At 43.1% G+C, this 17,624-nt stretch overlaps 1 protein-coding gene across 4 annotated transcripts in view; it reads right to left on the minus strand.

The window, feature by feature from the left end:
- The window catches only part of TANK (TRAF family member associated NFKB activator), a 35,695-nt gene extending 27,127 nt beyond the window's left edge, over positions 1-8,568 (minus strand). Inside the window, exon 1 of one of the 4 annotated variants that reach the window (XM_050969279.1) lies at positions 8,451-8,568. In XM_050969279.1, coding sequence (XP_050825236.1) covers positions 8,451-8,546 — 96 coding nt within the window. In that variant the 5' untranslated portion in view covers positions 8,547-8,568. Of the gene's footprint in view, positions 1-8,076; positions 8,414-8,450 lie in introns of those variants that run through there. The other 3 variants (XM_050969277.1, XM_050969278.1, XM_050969276.1) reach the window with 3 other exon arrangements.
- Between the last annotated feature and the right edge of the window lie 9,056 nt (positions 8,569-17,624).

Raw genomic sequence — 17,624 nt, forward strand, 5'->3', positions numbered from 1 at the left:
CTCCCAGGCTCATCTTTTAAAAGTGTTGTGCAGGTTTGAGGATGAAGACTCATAGATCACTTTATATCTGACTTCTTTGTGAAAAGTGTTCACCCACAGGTGACAGGGTGTTTGTGTCTTATTTTCCTGTGTGACAATCACTACGCTCTCAAATGAACTAAAAGAAAAATGAAAAAAAAAACGGTATCACCTGTGGGTGAACACTTTTCACAAAGCCATCACTCTGTATCTGACCTATCGGTCCTCATCCCAAAGGAAACCTGCACAACACGTTCAAAAGACAAGCCTAGGAGCTTAAATTACTAACTCTGCTAGGTACTAACAAAGACACTGAATTTATGGTTTATTAGACTAGCCCCCTTTCCCCTGTTGTCCCATCACTGTACAGGTGTTAACAGCACATATTCAAGGTGGAGAGTGGTCCAACTACTTATGCTAATCAATTTGTTCCACCTTGTATTATTAAACTGTGACACTCATAGTACCTTTCCCAGACCTGAAGAAGAGCTCTATGTAGCTTGAAAGCTGGTCTCTCTCATCCACAGAAGTTAATGCAATAAAAGTTATTACCCCACTCACCTTATCACTCTAATATCCTGGGACCAATACTGCTACAACCAACACTTCATACAAAGGTAAATTTGTAATTTTATCATGTCACATAACTTGCATCAATATCAGACACTTAAGACAATCAAGTACATGGGACAAATTATCAAAATCACCTAGTGTTATGTACTATGGTCCTGCCCATGCAAATGTTTAGGGCCTGAATCAAAGCTTAATGAAGTCAGTTTGGCTTTGGTTCAAGCTATACATGCACAGTTCCACTGTGTTATGCATGTTTAAAGTGTTTGCAAGACTGAGTCCGATTGTTTGTATATCATCAGCTTTCTAATTTGAACACACAAGTGTTGAGTTTAATGATTATTCAAGTTTTCTATTATGGAACAAAAAAATTAAATAAAAAAAATCACCAAGTAAACAATATCACATGGACACATCTCTTTCCTGTCATGTCTAAGAATGCCAATATAAGAAACACTACAATGAATTTCAGAACACCTTTTATTTACAGGTTAACAATACCAACCAGTAAAAACTAGCAAAAACCTAGGACCTGCTGTATTAATTTAGATAGAATAAGTGGGTCAGAGGTGATAACATTCAACTGTGTTAAATGAGGGCTGGGGTTTGGGGTACAGAGATCTCAGTCTGCTTAATGCCATGACAAAAATATTGACCTTTTTAAAAACCATTTATTAAAAGATACAGAAAAGTAAAAACAGTTAAAGCATTTGAAGTGTAAAATATTAAGGCTTCCATTTTAACAACGTGTGTTCTCTTTAGCTGGAGAGAGTGTTAGAAGAAAAGAGTCCCTTGTTTGAGAGTCTTTTAGAAGGTATTAAAGATTGTATTAATTGTCTTTTTGGGTAAAAGGGAAGTTAGTTGGCATAAGCTGGAGCTGTGACTGCTAAAATCCAATCCTGTTTCATTTCAGGTGGTGTTTCGGATTCAGCTGGAGCTGGTCATGACATCCCTCAGATTAAGATAAAGGAGGTCTGGGATCCCAGGTGATGGGGAGAAGGGAAGGGAGCAGTAACTGCTACCAGGATGGGGAAACTTGTTCCAGTAGCCTCCATTTGTTCCCTGCCCCATTTTATTTAAGGGCTTAAAAAGGGTGTGATGGCTGGAATAGCCCATCTCCTCATATGTCTACCACTTAGGTAGAATATGACACAGCAGTTTTAGCTTATTAATGTCCAGACTTGTATTTCCTTGCTTACTAAATCTGACTTGTTTAACAGTCAGACTTTATTATTAAGCTTTGTTGTTTGCACTAATCTAGTTTTCCCTGTCAGTCTTCTTGCACCTGTTTTTAATCACTCTTTATTGAAAATAGCCATCTATTTTCCATGGTAAATTCCTAAACAGGCAAAAGATAGACCAATTGTCACAACAGACCTTTCTCCATATGTTGGGATGTGTTAACAGTACGGGCCGAAGGGTTGGGGGTTAGACAACTCTGATCACTTTAAAGAGGCCCACCTGAGAGGAATCAAGTGATTTCCTCTACAAACAGTAGCTGGAGGCTGCAATTTGTTCAGGGATGAGAGACTGCTAGGAGTGAGCAGGTGCAAACAGCAGATTGGGACTAGGACTCCAGGTAGGGCTTCATAGTGGCCTACCAAATCAGAAAAGACCTGGGAGGAGTAACAGAAATGTATGTTTGGTAGAGTTAATCTTCTAATCCTAACCCAGACTCCCAGGAGGAATATTTTGACCACAGAAGTGTATGTAATGGACCGTGAAGAGGGGACAACAGAGGCAGGGTACTACAGAGTGACCTCTGGCCATAAGGGGGTACTCTGGAGGCACCCAATTTTGTTACAGGATGCCTATGTATTGTATGTAATGAACATGTCCAGTTCCAATTCTTAGAGCTGGAAATCAGTGACCCCCCTCCTCCCCCAAACACAACAGTCCCCAGGACACGATGACAGACTTCTATTTCAAACAGAATGAAACAAAATGCCATAAGTCTTCTGCTTAAACACTGTCATCAAGGGAAAACTTATGCTCCTGAAGCCTGTGGAGGAATCTGGATGTAGTCCTAGAGAGGGTGAACCAGGAAAAGGGGAACAGGGATGTGCATCTTCACACCGCTGGACCTTTGGTGGGAATCCACAAAAAACTGCACCTTGAAGTGGCGTTAGTGTTTTTTTGGGGTTTCTCCTGTGATATGCCCTCCATGCAGTAGGACCTTATTAGGGGGTGGTGGTTTTAGAGGCAGTGGTTTGCCATGAGACTATCTGAGCAGCACAGTAGGCCACATTCAGCATGACCACGATTTAACAGTGTTTTTGCAACTATAACATCTAAAAAGAATGTTAGAAGAGTGCTGAAGAGTGAGCTTAGGCAAACTTTAAATGAAACTTCAGTAACGCAGAAGCGAAAATATTATTGTCGATCAGAATCCCTGCTACATCAAAGCAATTACGCTCCTGGTAAGCTTCAAAGCAAGGAGATTCATGGGGAGATAAGGCAGAATACACAAGGTAATCTTTCATACTAGAAATGTTTCAAACACAATTTATGCTTTATATAAGGCTTTTATTAGGAAAAAATAATCAAGTTCCTTATCTTCCTAATAAAAGAATAGAAAAGTCTGCCTTTACAGATAAGAGGAAGGTGTCAGTATGGGAATTTTTAGTGACGTATGACTTCAGGTCCATATTTAAAGCTATGCTACCGGGCAAAGAAAACAATATATTTAAATAAATGGAACGTCACACTAGTTTAAAACTGTACACGTTAGCAGGCTGAAAAGGAGACATATGCTTGCCCATCTATATTCTTGTGTTTATATAGAAGACCTGAACAGGGAAGCAGAAAAGGGACGGTCCAACATGAATGTGACTGTGATAAGGAGATAATCACAGAATTGTGGGTATTCCTTGGTGAGCTACCAGCAACAAAGTGGACATTTAATTAGTGCTGCAGTCCTTTATGGGGGCATGCTAGTAGACTTACCAAGAAAGAAGTTAAGTACAAGGAGATGTACTTAATGGGACCAAATTTTCCAAAAGGGCTGAGCGCATACAAGTGGACCAGATTTTCAAAAAAAAAAAAGCTCAGCTCCCCATTAGATACCTAAGTGAAGTGGCCAAACTTTCAAAAGCAATCATCCGGTCTCCTTGTTCTTAATAAGACATGCTGGGTTTTGAATGCTTTAAGACTGGCACAATTGTGGGTGTTGAGCCCTTCTAAAAATTCTGGCCATATAAGCTAAGTCCTCAGTTGGTGTAAATTGGCATAGCTCCATTAACTTAAGAAGAACCACAGTGATTTACACCAGCCAAAGAACTTGGCTCAGTGTTTTTAAGACAGTCGTATTTATGTCCTATCGGCTCTGAGAGTTACTCTAACCATGTATGTAAATAACATTTCATTACAAATATGCTAACAGGTACAAAAGACAATGTATGTGTTTGTATTTCCTTTCTCTGATACACATTACATAGCATTTATGATAGCTCTCTCTTCACATTACAGTATCACCTATGGTTGTGGTTGCTTCAGCTACCATAAGGTCAAGGTAGGTCAGTACTTACATAGAAGACAGGAAAAACCCAGGTGCTGCAGGAAATAGTGTTGGTGATTCAGAAGGTGGCACTACTGCTCCTGAGTCAGTAAATTAACTATTCCCCCAGTGTGGTAGTCAGATGTTACACAATTTTTGTATTGATATAATTACTTAATTCAGGGGTGTGGTCTTTTACTGAAATAGTTCTCAGTGCAATCCCTCCTGTTGACGTAGGTATGCAAGTATAAAGTGTCTTATACTAATATAGCTTTTTCCCCTTCCCATATGGAGAATAAAATAATTTTACACTGATATAGTTGTGTTCACACCAGGGGGAGGGCGGGCGGGTGTGTGGACAAGACCTCAAACTGCTTCAAGGGTCATCTTTCAGCTGAATTGTAAACCAGAAGCCTTAACTGTTGGGTATGTATCTTGTATCTGTTATAATTTGTTTTATTTCAACTGTTCTTTTAAATGGAGAGAAGATCTCTTCTCTGCTGTAGAGGCTGTAGCTATTTTGTGATCAAATGCAGCACACCAAAGAGGAGAGACTCACTGGGTGCTCTCCTGCTGGGACCTCACTCTTATTCTTGTTTTCTAGATATAAAAATACAGTTTGTGTCTATAAAGGTATTGGGAGAAACACAACAACACTATCCGATCATTAAATCTCAAAAGCATTTTTCACAAGAATGAAGGGTGACAGCACTAGTGACCGTGCCACATGTCTCTGTGTGTAATTACATTCTGCCTACCTAAACTTCCCACTCTACATGCAGTTGAATAATGCAACTCTTCTCTCACTGTTGTGGAGTACTTCTGAGTGCTATTGAACTGAATGAATTTGAGCCCAGAAGTGACTGCACTTTTGTAGCAGGTGAAGCTATTTCTATATACTAGGTTCTGAAGTACTGGAGGATATTTAGGATTAAAAGGCACCACGTGGATGTAAGATTATTACAATATAAGTAGCTAGGTGTGATTGTGGGCTATGATGGGCATCATTTTCCTTCACCAATGCAACATAAGGGCAATGCATACTGCCTCAAGGCATCTTGTGTAATGTACATTATTTCTTCCTCTTCCCAAAGATTGGCGGTCTTCCCCTAAACGGAATATTCCTCACTATAGTCTATAGATGGGCAGGCAATTAGCTGCATAACTTATAGGAAGTTATGAGAATTACTGAAAGTGTGCTCTTATGTTGCCGAAAGACTGGCACAGGACAATGAAACTGTTTTTATACCTTTTTGTAAATTCCCTCAAGTCACCCAACAGGTTGACAGGCAAACTGTTGTGAGTTATGTCTTGTACTAACAAAAATAGTTGACAACTGGCCGTAATGGAGTTTGAAAGATTTCTTCTATTCACAGTTCTAAGTACAGGAAGATATGGTTTGTAGCTTTAGATGACCCACATTCTGTACAAAAATGAAGACCCTTTAGATTGTTTCAAAAATACCTTTAGGCAAGTCTCTTGCACTGGGGCAGTGTAGTTCCTCTGATTCTCTGAGGCAGTCACACAATGGTTAGAGACATTAAGTACTGAGACCTACCATTCAGGACAAAGTACTGAAGGTAGGCGGCCAGATCAACCACTGATGTAAATCAAACTAACACCACTGAAGTCAAGAGACCTACAGTGATTTACACCAGCTGAAGTCAGGCTCCTTATGTACTGTTTAATATTTAACTAATCACTCAGGTCAGAGGATGAGACAGCACTTAATGAACCCTAGAAAAAACCCATCACCTCAGAAATCCGGGCATTTTGAGGCATCACTTTACCAACACAGACACCTGCTGCTGGGGGAGGACTGAGAAATCTCCCTTGAAGACTCATTCTAGTCTCAAAGCATGAAGGGAAAGGCTGCCAAGCAGAGCTAGGCAGGACACAGTTTATGTTCCATCCATATTTTTGAGAGAAGATTTCTCATCCTGAATCTGGACAAAGAGTCAAACTCAAATTTTCCTTTAAAAAAAAAAAAAAAAAAAAAAAAAAAAAAAAGGCATTTTTTAGTGTAATTGACTTGAAGTTCTACATAAAAAGCAGTTTTGAACTGGAAACGTTCATTCTGAAAACGTTAAAACAAAACATTTTGACAACGTTGATGCATTTCAAAAAGCTTGAGTCAGGAGACTGGTCAGTTTCAACAAACTGGCATTTTTTCAACAAAAAAAATTGTAAAAATATTATATATCTCCCAGACCAACTTTACTATCAACCCTTCCCCCAGATAGTGTTAGCAGGAGGTGTCAGAGGCAATGACACAAGGAGAACAAGTCGTGAACAGGGCCCTCAAAGATTTAGAACAAGCACGCACAGTTCTGGATACTTGTCTGACCCTCCAAACTTTGAGTTTGTGCCCCCTCCCTAATTACAATATAATCACAGCACAGAGGGAGCAATAGAAAATGCTACATAAACCATATACATCTACTGTTATATTGCATTTGCCAAACAGTATCACCTAACAGTGTTAAGTAGCATTTTTACATCCCTGTACAAATGCTGGGATTGTGTAATTAAATATTTATTGAAATGCATATGCAGAAGGGGTATGTGTGTGGAGTTAAGGTCTACGTGACATCCATACAGTCCAATCTTTGCAGGTAAACTGCTGCACCTACATGGAGTCCCAACTGGGCCTTAGTAAGTATTTCCTGTTGAAATACACAGCCATTATGTAGGTCTGATGACACTGCTCTGCTACAGGATGGTACAATATCATGCAAGATGTATTACAATAAGAAATGGCTACAGATATCAGGACTAGTAAGTTATAGTTTTAACAAAACATTGGACGGTGCTCACATACCAATGTGATAGGCACAGAGCCAGACATTATACATGAGAGAGGAAACAAAAGATACAAGAGCCTATGGCGATCTGCACATATGAGACGCCGACTGATTTCAGTTGTTGAAAGCAGCACGTTCCTTAATGCTGTGCTGTGCTGTTCCATTAATAGTACCACTACACAGACAACCATTCGGCATATTGTAAAGAAGTAGAAGTAACAACTTAGTTTGTCACTATATATTTTACTTCATACTCCACCATACTGATAATGAAAATGTACACCATGAGTATCCTTGCCAGCAACTCCTCAAAAGCCTTCTTAAATGTTTAAAAACAAATGTATCAAATTGAGCGTGTGTGTGTATATTTACACACCCCCTTAATGCTAAAAGGTTCACATCAGAATATTGGTGCCGTTCCAGCAGCAAGCATTCTCTACATTTCGTCTGCTTTTCTATGTAGTTTTCTTCATATGGGCATATTTTTTAAAAACTACTTTGCCACAACCAGACTACCACTGAGAACTGGTGAAACAGCTGAAGTAACCATTCATAAACAGTTGAAGGGTTGTCACTGTAGTTGGGCTCTTTTCTCCAAAAGTACCCAACAATGTCTGATTTTACACCACCGCTAGTGAGAGCAGAATCATATCCAAAGCCTCTAGTGCCATGACTCTGCCTTGTGAGCAAGGGTGAGGACCTCTGTTCATAGGTCATATAAATACAGATTGTTACTGTCGATTAATTTTATGGTAGGTTCTTTCAAAAAAATTAATTGAGCAAAGAAAACACAAGGAAGGCCCCCAGTTCAGGTCCAGAAAACAGTCGTGTGAAGAAAATCCCTCCCCCATATTTCTTTCAATAGAATTTTCCCCTCATGATCTGAAAAGTCTCCCATTCCTTCCTCCTGTCCCAGCCACCTGTGCTCAGCCCCTGCAGAATAAAACCTTCTTCGGAAGCCACCGGAGAGGGGGGTCATTTCCCCACATGACTGACACACACTGGCTCACCGAGTAGTGACCAAACCCTCCCTCCCCTGGGACCTCTGCAGCTGCCTCTAAACACAGCCCTCGCCTGTCAGCCCCCCCAGAACAACGCCTCCCTCTGCTGCCCCAAACAAGCCAAGCAGCCCGCCCTTCCTTCTCCCGGCCCCTTGCAAACTCAAAACCGGGCCCTGGCGTGACGCACCAGCCCCCCGAGTCCCCATCCCCAGGCAGGCGCTTCACTTCCGCCTTTCTGGCAGGATCTGCACGGTGACTGCGGAGCTCACCCTGCGCAGCCTGCGAGTCTCCTGCCCTGGTTACGTGTGTACGAGCTACTGAGCGGGGAGGGGATGAGTTGCCCCAAAACCTGGGGTGGGGGGGGGGGTGAAGGAGAAGCAAGCTGACTGTAAATGCACGAATAAAACCAAGAGAAGCGACCGACCGAGGAGCAACTCGCTGAGTGGGTTCAAGGGGCGTGCGGCTAGTCCGCTAAGGTCTGAGCCATAACTTCAGCTGCGACATTAAGGCCGCTCTGCCCAGCAAGGGAAAGACAACCGTTTAAAAGTGAGTTAAACTTACGAACTCTTCAGGGCTCAGACAGCGCCTCTCCCTGGAGCTGTGCAGGAGCTGATTGCTCTTCCCCAGCCTCACTCTCTTTAACCCAGGAACCAGCATTTACTTCCTGTTGTGTCCCACATCCGCCCCAGCCCATGTGACAGTGTGTAGCTCTGCCCTTTACCCCAGGGGTTACCAGCTGCTGGATGGTTAAACAAGACATGACTAAATGTTAATAACTGTAGCAAACACGCATTTTGCATTGCAACGTGGACGTTAAAAGATCCCCAGTAGCACTTTCCTTAAGAATAGGAGAAAGATTGTTTCAGCGCCTTTGGCCATCTCTCCTCTATTCACCTTTGTGTGACATTATGTGCCAATTTTCTGCCTGTTTGTTTTCCCTCACTCTTCTCCCTACCAAAGTGGCTCCACTTTCATGCCCGATGGAGTGATTCCTCTGTTCATGTCTTTTGTAAAGTTGCATATGTGTGATAAATGTATGAGATTATAGTACATTGCAATTCCAGAGAGTGCCTTTCATCCAAGCATTTGAAAGTATCTTTTGATCCTGTATGTTGGTTTAGAGTGATACTAACTTGGCTACATGCTTAATTTAGGCAAATAATTCTGTTTCTCTTAGCTGCACTGCACTCTCTTTTTGAAAATAACATTAGAAAATAAGCTAATCAATCATTTCATATATATGTTTATTATGAGTGAACAGTAATCACTCCAGAGCTAAGGTTGCAACTAAGTTCTCATTATAACCTTGTGTTGTCTCTGCTCCATACACTGCTCTCTCCAGCTCCTGTAGATCTCTTTTAGGACCTGGGGGGGGGGGGAGGGCGGTGGGAGGAGACTAGATCTGGGAGAAGATCAGGGTCATCCCCCATTCTCCTTCCTCTGCCCCTCTTGATGTCACCAGGAGGGGAGGATACCCCCTGGTAAGCCTCAGGAAGGTCATTGGGTCCCATACATATTCTTCCTGGGAAGCTAAGGCTTATCGTGGGATAGCTACCCGCTGAGGTGTATTAAGGGCCACTCTGATCCACACCATCCGCTGCCCCTCTGAGCCTTGGGAGGCTCATTGAGGCCTACCCTCAGTCTCCCACAAGGTTAGTTAGTCCCTGCTAAAATGATTTTTACTGATAAGAGGCTGACAACTCTGTTTTGGACCATTTAGTGCTGAGTAGTCTACTATGGCTGTGAAGACAGCCACAAGGAACCTAAGTAGTCTTTCACTCCTCCTCAGGTGAGGCCCTCATGAGCCTCTGTGATGGGGTCCGCTTACCCCACACTAGCCCAGACAGGGTTAAGCCCATGTTATTGACAGCAGAAGTCCTGCCTCCCTGGCAAGACTGGGCATGTGCCAAGTGCTCTAGTAGTATAAAGGGAGGGAGCCCAAGAAAATGACCCAGAGAGGGTGATGGAGTGTACCCCACCCCCGGAAACTCAGTGTGTTTTGGTAGGACACCCCCCTCCCACCCCTGAGTCAGTGGCAAGTTGCTGTGCCACAGTTAGGGCCCTGGGTTGGGACCTTGTGGAGTTGAGTGGGCCTGGGGCTGCCACACTCCATGAGGGGTGCCCCAATGCTATAGACTCTGGCTGTTAGGCCCTGCTGCCCTGCATCAAAGGATGACCCTATAGACTGTGACTGATGGGCCATGCTGCCCTGACCCTAGGGGTGTGAACTGTCACAGCCTGCTAAAGGTGTTCTCCTGTTACAGCCCCCTGGACATCTTTAAGAAAGGGGGAACTAGGCCCTCCATTTCCTCCACTGGGGCTTTAACCATCAGCAGACATAGAAGGCTCAAATTCTCAAGCAATTAAATTTTTTTTGGAATATAAAGCTTTTTATGGGTTTTTTCTACTTTACAAGATTTTTTTTGTACTGATCCAGTCCTGCCACCTACATCTGTACTTCAATGTACTTCAGCATTCTGCTCTTCAACTCCAATTTGTCTGCTCATGTGGATGACCCCAATAAGTAGCTGAAATAACAGAACTCCTGAGCTGCTATATTCAAGTTATGCTAAATTTAGTACAATTTAAGCCACATTAAAAACAGGCTAAGCGTGTCATAAATCAAATAATGTTATCTGACAACAGTGAAGATAATCTGGTATGTATTCAGCTGGTATAAATTGTCATAGTGCTATAGATGTCAGTGGAGCTATGACAGTTTATACCAGATGAACAGCTTCCTCAGGGTATGTGCTGATGGTTTTACAAGAAACAGAAGTTCTCTGATCAAACTCTAATACACTCAATACAAGTTCCATGTTAACTTATTTTTTGGTCTGGCAGCTTTAATGACAGCCATTTAGAATTTTTTTCAATTCATAAGAACGGCCATACTGGGTCAGACCAAAGGTCTATCTAGCCCAGTATCCTGTCCTCTGACAGTGGTCAATGCCAGGTGCCCCAGAGGGAATGAACTGAACAGGTAATCATCAAGTGATCCATCCCCTGTTGCCCATTCCCAGTTTCTGGCAAACAGAGGCTTGGGACACCAAATATATGTACATTATTCTTCTGTTTAGCACCTTGTCAGTAATATTTTGTGATACGCCATGAGGAAAGCTAGTCTTTCCTTCTTGATCAATATTTAGCATTATTTTTCTCTTTCCCAAAGTACGATTTGATATAGAAGGTGGTACATGCTGTACAAAGGCCTATCCTAATTTTCCTCAGAAATCTTCAACTTCTTACGCAAAAATCTAGTTCTATAGCCTTTCTAAAAAGAAAAGTTACTCTCTCTCTCTCTCTCTAAAATCACAGTGTAAAATCTATACACTCTAAGGCCTTGGCTGCACTTGAGAGTTACAGCGCGGTTGGTGGCTTTATAGTGCTGTAACTCACTCCCCGTCCACACTGGCAAGGCATGTACAGCGCTGTATCTCCCTGGCTACAGCACTGCTTGTACTCCACCTCCATGAGAGGAATAAAGAGTATAGAGCTGCTGCTGCAGCGCTGGGGTGCCAGTGTAAACAGGGAATAACCTTAGTACGCTGTGACTTACCTCCAGAGGCTTCCCATAATCCTTTAAAGTAAAGATTACTCTCTTTGTTTTGTTGTGAACTCTGGGCTCCCGAAGCTGCTTATCAAAAAACCAAACACAGCTACTGTTTGCTGTGAATGAGCAGAGGCAGGCAGGGGGCTCCGTTTGGAACGCCCACAGCTAGTGTTTGCTTGAGGAGAGAAGCAGCCCAGCGCTCGGGATTGGAGGGAGTCCATTTAGGGGAGGCTGCTTATCTGGTCTGTGAGGGAAAAAAATAAACAGCTGCTGTTTGCTTTCAGTGACTGAGAGAGGGGTGAGGGAGGAGGTCAGAACTTGCAAGGCTGGGAGCTGACACAGTGTCGGCTCCACAAATCCACTCACTCTCTCCCTCACACTCCCTGTCACATTCAGAAGCGGTGCCAGGGTTTTTGGCGCCCTAGGCGGGGATCTTTCCGCGCTCCCGGTAGGACCCCCCCCTACGGCAGGGGGGGTCCTTCCATGCTCCCGGTCTTCGGGGCACTTCGGCGGCGGATCCCGGAGGAAGTGACCCCCCCCCGCTGCCAAATTGCCGCTGAGGGCGGCAAAATGCCACCCTCCCAAATCCTGGTGTCCTAGGCGACCGCCTAGGTCGCCTAAATGGAAGCGCTGGCCCTGGTCACACTCCACCCCACCCCCCTCTTTTGAAAAGCACATTGCAGCCACTTGAACGCTGGGATAGCTGCCCATAATGCACCGTTCCCAATGCTGCTGCAGATGCTGCAAATGTGGCCACGACAGTGTGCTGGTAGCTGTCAGTGTGGACAGACTGCTGCGCTTTCCCTACTCAGCTGTACAAAGACAGGTTTAACTCCCAGCGCTGTACAGTTGCAAGTGTAGCCATACCCTAACAGGATTACTGGAAACCAGGGGTGTGAAAATATTTTGGTGGAGAAGGCCAAGTTCTATTTTTCATAATGGCCCATAGGCTGGGATATAAAAGTAGAACTTGGCCTTTTGGGAGGTAAGATTGAGGCACCAGGCAGGTAGGGCCTGGATGTAGCCTGCCAAAACAGGAAGGGCTGGGACAGAAAAGAGAAATATTTGTGTGGACTTTTGGACGGGCTTGAAAACTTTAGTTTGAATGTTTGTTAACTTAATAAAGTTAAACAACCTGAGAAGGGATGGGAATGGATTAAGTTTCTTGAACAGTCCAAGATGGAATACTGAGGCAGGCTGCCTGTACTGTGACCTACAACCTACATTGGAGGAAGTAGACCCACTACAACCTTATCTCAGATTTAGCATCACTCAGTGGAAGAATATATTCCCCTGTAGGATCACTGACATTTCTGCTCTTTGTTTCTTTTCCACATCTCACTTCCTTTTTCTCTTCTTCACTGTATTTGTGTCTCCTCTTCTCTTCCCTCTGTACATCCTTCCCTGCAGCAACTCCCACTAACTATGGGTTTCACTCCCACATCAGTATTTGACGCTCACATTAATGATATTCAAGTGGCATCATTTTAGTAGCAACATCATAATGAGATTAGTGGGGGTGTAGGAGTTCACATTTCTGAAGTGGTGTTCCAGGCTGCCTGCACACTTATTGGTTATACTTGGTCTATGTTTGGAAGTTGTTCTTTGTGGCTCACATTCTGCACAAACTGAATAGGTCAGACAGGCCACATAACTACTTCAAGTGGGAGGCAGCTAGCCTCAGCCTGGGTGTTTGACACCTCTGCCATAAAGGACAGTTTAACAAAAGATACAAATACTTCACGCTGGGGTCAATGTACAAAACATATTGTAGATAACATCAGTCAGACTACTGCCATTATAAATCAAGTAGCAATAAAGTGTGGGGTAGAACTTACTATTTGCAATGCAATATAGCTTCAGGAAGACTACATTTAAGTATTAGTTTAAGGATGATCCTTCATGATGTGTTATTGCTCATATATGAATTGGCCTTTACAAATCAACTTTCAGAAGCTGAAAGGTTAAAATGTTTCTCCAAGCTTCTGTATGTATCCACATTTTCAAACACTAGGTGGCCCACGTCAGATGTTTAATTTTTTCCCCAGGACCATTAACTTTTACAGGGAAAGCACAGTAGGTTGTGAGGCACAGACACAGCTTTTGGCATTATGAATTGAGAAGTTGGTGTCACTTGGGATATTCACAGAAAGGTAATTATCAGACTAAGAGAGGAGACTGAATCTAAAGTTTGGTCACAGAATTAACATGTCAGAATTAAAGAAAGGATCTACAATATGTTGATGCAGATGGAGAGTATCACCTCTGGGTTGGAGAAGGAGAGAGATTTGTGGAGCAATGTAAATGAATCTGTACAGGAGACTAACTTTTTTTTCTGAGAAAGTAGTAATCTGTAAACTTTAGCTATATGTAACATAAATTTGGTTTGTTTTTTGCATGGAATATTTTCATAGCAGACAGAAATGCACAGACAGCTTGAGTTCCAGAGACTTATCTTTAAATGCGGTTTTAGAAAAAAATTGATGTAATCTATAATAATGTTAAGGCAAATGTAAATACAATTACAGTATTTATATCTCCTCTTGCAACTTTACTATAGCAATACAGTAAGATGATAAAGATAGGAAAATCATAATCTGACATTGTTTTAATTATTTCAGTTTGACTGCATGCAATCTTTTGCCTAGAAGCTATAGCAGCTAAAGTATTTGATTACCTTGTAAGTAATCTCTTTAAGAATATTTTTCTTCAGTCACTTTCTTCAGTAACAAGATAGGCAATTTTTATGTAGTCTGGAAGCTTTATCAACAGGATTTGAAATGCAGCTCAGTCTCCTATATTGGTTATTACTGACGATAGCTGGGAACTTCCACTGGGAAATCCCCAACTTGAGAACTTCCTTGTACTGTATGCAGCTGCAAACAACCAATCATTAAGACACAATATCAGCAACAGAGACTTTTAGGGCTTGTCTACATCAGAAAGTTGCAGCGCTGGTGAGGGAGTTACAGCGCTGCAACTTAGGAGGTGTACACATCTGCAGGGCACCACCAGCGCTGCAACTCCCTGTTTGCAGCGCTGGCCGTACTCCCGTTTTGTCTCGGGTGTAGAGGATCCAGCGCTGGTGATCCAGCGCTGGTAATCAAATATAGACACTTACCAGCGCTTTTCTTGACCTCCGTGGAATAAGCAGGTATCCCAGCATACCTGAGGAAGCCTCTGGTAATCAAGCTGGTCTCCTTCCCCGGTTTGCTCTCGCGTTCCCCGAACCCCGAGCAAGCAAGTCTCCTTCCCTGAGGTTTGCTGGGTGGTTCCGGGAACGCGAGAGCAAACCGGGAAAGGAGACCAGCTTCGCCGCGGTTTGCTCTCGCGTTCCCCGAACCCCGAGCAAGCAGGTCTCCTTCCCTGAGGTTTGCTGGGTGGTTCCGGGAACGCGAGAGCAAACCGGGAAAGGAGACCAGCTTCGCCGCGGTTTGCTCTCGCGTTTCCCGGAACCACCCTGCAAACCGCAGGGAAGGAGACCTGCTTGTTCGGGGAACGCGAGAGCAAACCGCGGCGAAGCTGGTCTCCTTTCCCGGTTTGCTCTCGCGTTCCCGGAACCACCCAGCAAACCTCAGGGAAGGAGACCTGCTGGTTCGGGGAACGCGAGAGCAAACCGCGGCGAAGCTGGTCTCCTTTCCCGGGTTTGCTCTCGCGTTCCCCGAACCACCCAGCAAACCGCAGGGAAGGAGACCTGCTTGTTCGGGGGTTCGGGGAACGAGAGAGCAAACCGGGAAAGGAGACCAGCTTCGCCGCGGTTTGCTCTCGCGTTTCCCGAACCTCCCTTGAAGCCGCCCAACAGCGCTGCAGTGTGGCCACATCTAACACCACTTGCAGCGCTGGTTGCTGTAAGTGTGGCCACTCTGCAGCGCTGGACCTATACAGCTGTACTAATACAGCTGTAACAACCAGCGCTGCAAAATTTTAGATGTAGACATGGCCTTAGCAGAAGACAATCTGTAAACCAGCTATGCGCCTGATCCTGCAGTCCTTAGTCTGAGTAGTTCCAATTATTTTAATGGTACCACTTGCATGAGTAAATGCTACTCTGTGAGTAAGGGTAACAGAATCAGGCCCTATTCATTTAAACAGCTGCTTCTTCAGAGCTAATGTAACTATTCCATTTGCAACTAGTTTTTTACATCTTGATAGGAGAAAATAAATCTAATATTTTGCTAAACCTTGGTGCCAAAATTCACAGTAAGTCTATGTCACTGATAATGCTGATAGTAAATAGCAACAACATTGTATCTACCTAGATAAAATGTATAAAGATTAGAGGAATATGGTACGTAAATACAGGGTGTAATTCATCACTCTGCAGAGAGCCTGAGCAAAACCTAGGCACCACTTACATCTCATTTAAGCTCTAAAGCAGTGGTTCCCAAGCTGGGGTTTGTGAAATGTTACGGGGGGAGAGGGGAGGGGAGAAGTCTCTAATGGTGAACAGAGCTGTCCCTAGGAACCCCAGGCAGCACAGGGCCAGCAGCCAGGAGCCCCTGGACTTCCAAGGGCTAAGCAGATCAAAGCAAGCATATCTCACAATGAAAAGATTTAAACTTCAAGACTCCTTCTAAGAAATGGAAAAATGCTGTTTTTAAAATTAAATAGGCAGCTAGTATTGTTTTTAAAATTATTATGAAGAACAAGTTTAAACTTTGTAACATGTGTTGTTTGCCTGGACTGCTCAAGCCCTGAATGCTTGTGTAGGAGGAACTCTTTGAATTGGCTTCTTAAATACCTTCATGCTGTTTCACATCTGATACTCCTTGATGAAACATAGGAGCCTTGTCTTATAACAGGCTTATTCAAAATGATACATGCTACAAAAGTGAGATTTTTGGCAGAGTGTTGCTGTTTTCATAATGTAATAAAATACTGTAGTAAATAATAATATGTAATAAGTATGTCATAGAAACAAATTTTATATTTCCAAGATCACTGCTTTTATAATTTATACTCAGGTAAACAAGAAAATCCCTGGAAATATTCATTTTTAGGAGGGGGTTTGTGAGACTTGACATTTTAGTGAAAGGGGTTCACAGGTTGTTAAAATTTGGGAACCACTGCTCTAAAGAGACTTAAGTGGTGCAGACTTTGGGCTTGGGTGAATTTTATCTCTAGTGAAAATTCTTCTCTCTCGCCCCAAAAAATGTGTAGTGAAATTTATAAACTGAGTTTTGATATTAGATAATGGAGGAGAGCATCTGTCTGGGGAAAACTCCCCTGCTTCCCTCCTGGAGGAGCAGAGGCATATTCTCTTATCACATCCTTCTGATGCAGGGTACTCTTAATGATGTCATATTGATGCAGACTTCCAAGAATTTCCCTACATATGATAACCTCCTGTAGAAGCCGTATGATGGAGGAGGAGGGGCAGGTAGCAATGCAGTCTTCAACTCCTTAGGATATCCATGAGTTTAGAAAAGCAAACTTTCTGCCCAATTAATGGAAGGAAATTAGAAGTTTGGAACCATGGTTTCTGAAATGATGTTGAGCAGTTTGTCCTTTGTTACTCTTGCAATTACACTATGGTCAGCACTGACTCAGCTGTACCTTTTGTCACCTCTTATGCCAACAGGAGCCACCAATTTATCAGCATAGCTTCAGTTAGGCTCAGATCTCATGCTAGCAAAAGTGACAATGCAAGGAACTATAAAGAAACAGCAATGTGACATACATGCTAGCAGCATAAAGTTTTTAAAATATGTAGGAACTTCTGAGTCAGGAAGTTCTCTAATTTCTGCTTGAAGGATGACTTTTCATGGGTGCCAAAGCATGACAAACATTGTCAACAACAGGTACATTCCGTAGTGTAGACAAGGCTTAAAGTGGGTTACAATAAATCAATTGTGTGGGGTGAATTTCACCCCATGCAAAGGGCCTGCACAAGGTCTATGTGCCATTTAAAACTTCACAATCAGGTGTGAGAAGGTAAAGATGCTGCAGTCTGTAAAGACTACAAAGTCCCAGCTGGATACCTGGCCACTACGGTGAATCAAAGGGGAAGAGGGAGGTCTTTGGGGAAATTATTGCCTTGTGTTTTTTACTTGATTTGCATTTGTGATGTTTTGGTGGATAATAATCAAGCCTTGAGGAAAAGGCCTTACAATAGTGAGGGGGCTGGAGCTTTATTTCCATTCCTTGACTGATAAAACCACATAGAAGATTAAATGGGATTT

The sequence above is a fragment of the Gopherus flavomarginatus genome, chromosome 10 (genome assembly GCF_025201925.1).
Source record: "Gopherus flavomarginatus isolate rGopFla2 chromosome 10, rGopFla2.mat.asm, whole genome shotgun sequence".
NCBI classification, from domain to species: Eukaryota; Metazoa; Chordata; order Testudines; family Testudinidae; genus Gopherus; species Gopherus flavomarginatus.